At 37.9% G+C, this 5,946-nt stretch overlaps 1 protein-coding gene across 1 annotated transcript in view; it reads right to left on the minus strand.

Moving 5' to 3' along the window:
- The window catches only part of LOC102211126 (DNA repair protein XRCC4-like), a 29,231-nt gene that overhangs the window by 4,510 nt on the left and 18,775 nt on the right, over nucleotides 1-5,946 (minus strand). The window contains exons 6-7 of the mRNA XM_005739161.1: nucleotides 4,333-4,393; nucleotides 4,127-4,268 (exon numbers count right to left, since the gene is read on the minus strand). Of these exons, the coding sequence (XP_005739218.1) occupies nucleotides 4,127-4,268; nucleotides 4,333-4,393 (203 nt within the window). The remainder of the gene's footprint in view (nucleotides 1-4,126; nucleotides 4,269-4,332; nucleotides 4,394-5,946) is intronic.

The following is a 5,946-nucleotide window of genomic DNA, read 5'->3' on the forward strand; positions in this document are numbered from 1 at the left end:
GCAGCCTGGGATCGAACCACCGACCTTCTGATTAGTGGCTGACCTGCTCTCGAACCACCGACCTTCTGATTAGTGGCTGACCTGCTCTGCTCTGCCACCTGAGCTACAGCCACCCCATATTTTTTAAACCTAAAATATCGAGAAAATATATATATATATATGAATTAGACTGTTTTCAAACGACAAAGGATGTATTAAATCTGTGTTGATCCCAGTATAAATCAAAATGAAAACACTTGTGAGACCCTCACAGTGCCATGGCTTGTAGTGATTATCTGTGATGGCTTGGAGCGATATTTGATCGTTTACAGAACCAGTCCATGTGTAAAAGGGAGGAAGGATTTCACTGTAACTTTCTTTTAGTTTCCTTTCATGGGAAAACAGTCCTCTGTGTACACAAACAATTATATCCCAACCACATGTTCAAAGATCAGGAGAGGGAGATGGGGTAGTAAACTGAAAACCTCTCTTTATTTTCAGAGGAACTGAGAAATCCTTCTTTCTTTCATCAAACAAAGAGTTTTGGGTTAGAAATATGTGTATTAGTGAAGTAAAGAAGAGAATATGGGAATTGGTTAGTTTATTGTAGGAATACATATTTACTGCAAAGAGCAGAACAGCTGCTAGCCTGCAGTACTGTGAAAAACTCACTTCTTCACAGTTTGTATCCAAGGAGTCAGACTTTCTTGTATTTTTGTGCTCAAGTGCTCTTGAGCAACAGTTGTCCAGCTTCCTGTAGGTCTTTAAAATTGTTCCTTTTGGCATTGCCTGCTTTATCACACATTTTCAGTCCTTGTACCTGACCAATTTGACATAAATGGGCTCTTTGTTAAGCCACTGATCTCTAATCTATATATCATTCAAGTATAAATATTTTGTTAAATACAAACTTGACTGCTTTTATACACCTGCTTGGTGCTGCTGGAGTCACAGTGAGGTTAAGTGACACAAAAAGGAATTTCCCAAAATGCTGAGCACTCTTTTACATTGCCAGCCATGCTTCTGTTTATGTGGCTCTCTTACTATGTTAACTTTTCCTCATTCTGGTCTCCATCTTCTCTCTGGAGGTAACAGTGGTTAATAGCCACCACCAGGAGAAGGGCCTCTTGTCTGCTGTGTGTGCCAGCTCAGAGGGGGGCAGTTTTAGCAGCCACTGCAGTGATCAAACATCCAGCAGCTACAACTGTACATTAGCTCACTGCTGCTTCTTGTTAGAGAAGGCAGAGCTGGTAATGGGCAGCAGTACCAAATCCTGACAGCAGCTTTAAATGGATGGCAACACTTATCTGCATGTGTTTTACAGTCACTGGCACTCTGAGAAACCTGGACACAGTATATTTACTCTGTTGGTAGGGACTGCTACAGAAACAATGTCAGATTGAGACATGCTTTTAAGAATATTTTCTAAACAGACACCTCCAAAAGAAGCTGGCAAATGGACGAAACGGGAACAAGAGCAATGGTATTGAAAGGTTTTGGATGTGCAGCAATGGGGCTTTCAGAGCAGTGTGATGGTCTGACTGAGCTTGAAAAGAGGGGCTATAGAAACAACAGCGAGGAGAATAGAAGAGAGTTGCACAATTGTTTCTTTGGCTCCTCACTTCACATGCTAGACCTCCTTTGACAATCCCCCACCCCCATCCTAGCAGCCCCACTCCAAACTGTCTTCAAACCAGACAATAACGGCATTCACTGATATCCAAGATATTAAAAGGGTTGATTATGAAAAAAAAATATTATCCACTTATGTAAAAATAAAGCACGTTCTTTTAAAAGTGAACACACATATCTGAATCCTAATCCAAAATTTGTGTTACAAACATTTATCCAAATCTGCACATTGCATAGACTGTATATAAAAGAAGGATGTGGCTTCCATGCAAAAAAGTGCCTTAAAAATTAAAAGCAAGGCAGTAGGGGCCTCCTTTAGTTGTCTCTACACACTGGGCTTAATAACACAGCATAAAGATGATTCCCTACAGTGAATGTTTGATATTTTTTATTAAAGTAACTACCAAGGGGTAAGATCAGGGGCAGATCTAGAGAAATTTTCTTAGGGTGAGAAGGAAAACAAATGGGGTGGCAAAATCAAAGCCTTATTTTTCTAAACACATATGCATGTGGTTACATATGGTTAAAATGATTCAAATGCAGTAAGTATACACATTTTTCCATAAATATAGTCTATAACTTAATTATTTTCTGTAGCCCACATAATTAAACATTTTAGTTACATAATACGTGCAAATTTTGATTTTATGTACTGTATAGCCTGTATAATAAATAAATAAATATGTAGCTCAACTAGCTAACTTGAGTTTCACACCGTTTTTTGTTAGAAAAAAATCAAATTGTTCCACAAAACGTCAGAAATTTGCACTGTCATGAACAAAGTTTTTGATTTGTTGAGTTAACCCTCTGAGGTCCAAAATATAACTGCCTATTTTTGACTCCTTTTGATTTTACATTTGTATTTCACCTTTAAATTGCTTCATTTTATTTGTTTGCCTTGCTTGGTATCATTCTTTTCAGCACAACTTCACGTGTCTAAATTTACAGTTATTTTTTCATTGACATACTGTATTATCACAACTCATCTGAAATCACACAAAAGACAATAAAATCCTAGTAGTAGTTTTTTTTTACTGTAAAAACCACAGACATGTTTAGTAAATTATTTTTATAACTTGAAATGCAAATATAAATTGTTCATTTTGGAAACCTTATGCACACATTTTGTAAACATATCCAAATATTTATCTAAAAATGCAGCCAATACACCTGCTGTCTTTTGTACAACAATTTAAAAATACTACTCTAACTGAACTGAGAGAACAATCAGGTGTCACAATAAGTCATTAGGGCCCTCACTGACACAAAACAAAACAACGACTACACAACAGACTAACTACACAAGACAACGCAACACACTAACTACACACACACTGTCACAAATCTCCCAAATCTAATCGCTATTGATATCTCTCTCTCTCTCTGTCTTACTCACTCGCTCGCTCTGTCTCTCCGCCGTCACTCCCAAAACGTGTCCCTCTTCCTAAACAACCAAATCCCACGTGTTGACTTTTTTTTTAATTGGTCGACATGGTACATTTTTCCACCAATAGGAAAGAGGTGGCTTTTTTTTTTCTTTACTGTTTTTGCGCTGTCATTAGAAAATGCTTTTTAAAAAACGTGACAATAGTATTTGGAAAAAAGCATTGCTTATGTATGCTTTCTAATCATAAAACTCTGGATTTAGTGGCCTGTCATTAAAATTTAAACACCGGTGTATACTTTGAAGTCAGAACTTTAAACACTGGCTGAGACTCTGCACGGCTGCAGCTTGATGTCAGCTTATATCAGTCATGTGATCTGGAGGTGTGGCATGTCCGTGGACCCCAGAGGGTTAGTAACACTCACCTTCATTCCATTTCCAGAGTGTAACATCCAACCACCTGTGTGAAATCTGAAATTCCCATGGTGTTGTTCAAAATGTGCTCTGGCACAATCATAGGCATCACATGCTACTGAAAACAAAAAGCCAGTCTGCGCTATGGGCTGAACCACTTGTTAATTGTGCAGGGGGTGGACACTATGCAATATATTCAGTTTTAGAATTTATATTCACTGTTAACTGTAACTACACTCAAAGTGTTAATGCTATCTTATTTTAATAAACAACACTGTCATATGCAAAACTAGGGTGCACTTGGTGTGGAAAGAGATCATTTTAGGGTGGCACATACCACCCCATGCCACCCTTCTGGATCCACCCCTGAAGAGAAGGGATGATGGATGTGAAGGAAAGGAAAATATGACACAGCAGAAAGGACTGGGAAATTAAAAAACAGATCAAGCTCTTTGTGTTCTGATTTTAGTTACTCAGCAATAGAGGGAGATGTGTGAATTATGACAATCAAGTTGATTGATATAGAATGTGTTATTTCAGGTGGAGCTGTCCCTCCCTGTCACATCTGAACACATTTTAACAGACCTAGATGATGTGTTTGAAACTATAAAGGCAGCGATGTTAAGTTGAAGGAGCTACTCTGAATACAAAACGAAGTACAGCAGCATAACCAGCAGTGATCTTGATGTGAATGAGGCAGCGCAGAGACACTCATACCTTTTTCTCTGAGATGTCTCTGGGTTTGGTCGCTTTACTGCAGCCTCTGGGGCCCTGAGGTGACGAAAGCGCCGTTTGCGAGACGGGGCCACATCTGTGAGGTCACTCAGGCTTTCATCCAGTGGTCCCGGAGTCGGTGATTCTGAGAAGAGCATGGAGTCAGGAGAGTGAAAAACAGTAGTCAAACAAAATGAGAGCAATCTTACTATACTGATGATAATCTTTGTACAGTATGGACACCATCTCCTCATTAACCAGGGGGCCAGTCTAAACAAAACATTGTCACACATACAGCAACTATTTACATCTATGTGTTTTTAAAAAAAAGATTCATTATAAACCCCAGTTCTTTGGATTTTTGTATATATTATGTTCATTTAATTGCCCCCCTGCAAAAGCAATGATGCAGTCTCTATTTGTGTTTGTTTTCACTGTGTCACGTTCAGTGGATATCATGTGTAAGTTAATGGTTTGAGTCACAACTAAATACAGGATGAAGGATTGGAAGAAGTGCAGAACAGGTGGTTTTTGCTACTAGTCCCATTGGATTAGCCCACTGAAAGAATCTAACACACATATTTCCCAACCTTAAATGGGATCACCAACTAATCCAATGTTTAAGTAACACATTTTGAACCTTAGCAGCACTTTCTACACTACACAAAACAGACCCATGCAGACACACAGCAACACTACAGTATTCCACGAATTCACTTTACCCCTTCACGCCCCCCTTCCCTACTAGCCATCTGAGTCATTGTCGTGGCAACAGAAAAAACACAAATGGTGCAAGTTTTGCCTGGTGATGGGAAAGGAAAGCCCAACAAGGAAAACAGCATCCAAAAATTGTTGACGTATAAAAAAGAAATCTAATCTGGAAGTAAACCATTTCAAAGTGGAAAAATCATGAAAGGCAAAAGTCCCCTAAAAACCTCTTGCAGTGTCTTTATTGCTAACTTATGTTCACTACTTACACTTACATACTTGGCACACTAATTACATCCATGCCATCTGGGAGTAAAAATCTAGTGGCTGATGAAGGGTAATGTCAATGGTAGAAGCTGCTTATGTAATACTATAGTTACTTAAAAAAAAAAAACTTAACTTCACCTTAATTTACTTCACCAAAACCTTTAAAGGAGCTCAAATGCTTTGGACCAGAAGGTTTGGCTATGTACAGAAGCAGTGAAATGAATGAGAAAAAAAAAACCTGACCTGTCAGTGACATAGGACACACCAAGTTTTCAAATAATTACACTTCAATATTTGGTAGCACATAAAAGTACTGCTTGTAAAATTAATCTTGTTTACAATAGAAAATAAAATAGTGATGTAAAAATCTTCACATTGGTTTTAAATGCTTCTTCAGTGTTAATCTCAATAGTTTAAATGTTTACAATTTAAAAAAACATTCTGAATAAAAATGTTTTTCAGCAAAATAAAGTACAAAACATTGTAAACTATTTCTTCAGTATAGGTTAGACATGTTTTACTTACAGTGAACTCATAAAAAGTGCAAATAAACCATGGAAAGATAAAATATTTCACTCAAGATGAGACCACAGTAGCATGAAATGGCACCACCTCTAAGCCCTGACTTTCTACAAAAAAACATTCGCGGAGAGAAGCAAAACTAGATAATAGCTTTGAACTTAACGCATCACATCATTAGAGTAGTTTGGACGCGGAAGCAGGGTTCATATGTCATCACTTAAAGACCGGATATCCCACCTGCTGTGAATGTTTTAAAGCAGTGCAGTTGTTATTATTATTACTTGTCACATCCCGTTTATGACAGTTAAAAAAATTACATTCATATA

This window comes from Pundamilia nyererei, unplaced genomic scaffold (assembly GCF_000239375.1).
Source record: "Pundamilia nyererei isolate P.nyererei 1_Seehausen unplaced genomic scaffold, PunNye1.0 scaffold00089, whole genome shotgun sequence".
Classification (NCBI taxonomy): domain Eukaryota; kingdom Metazoa; phylum Chordata; class Actinopteri; order Cichliformes; family Cichlidae; genus Pundamilia; species Pundamilia nyererei.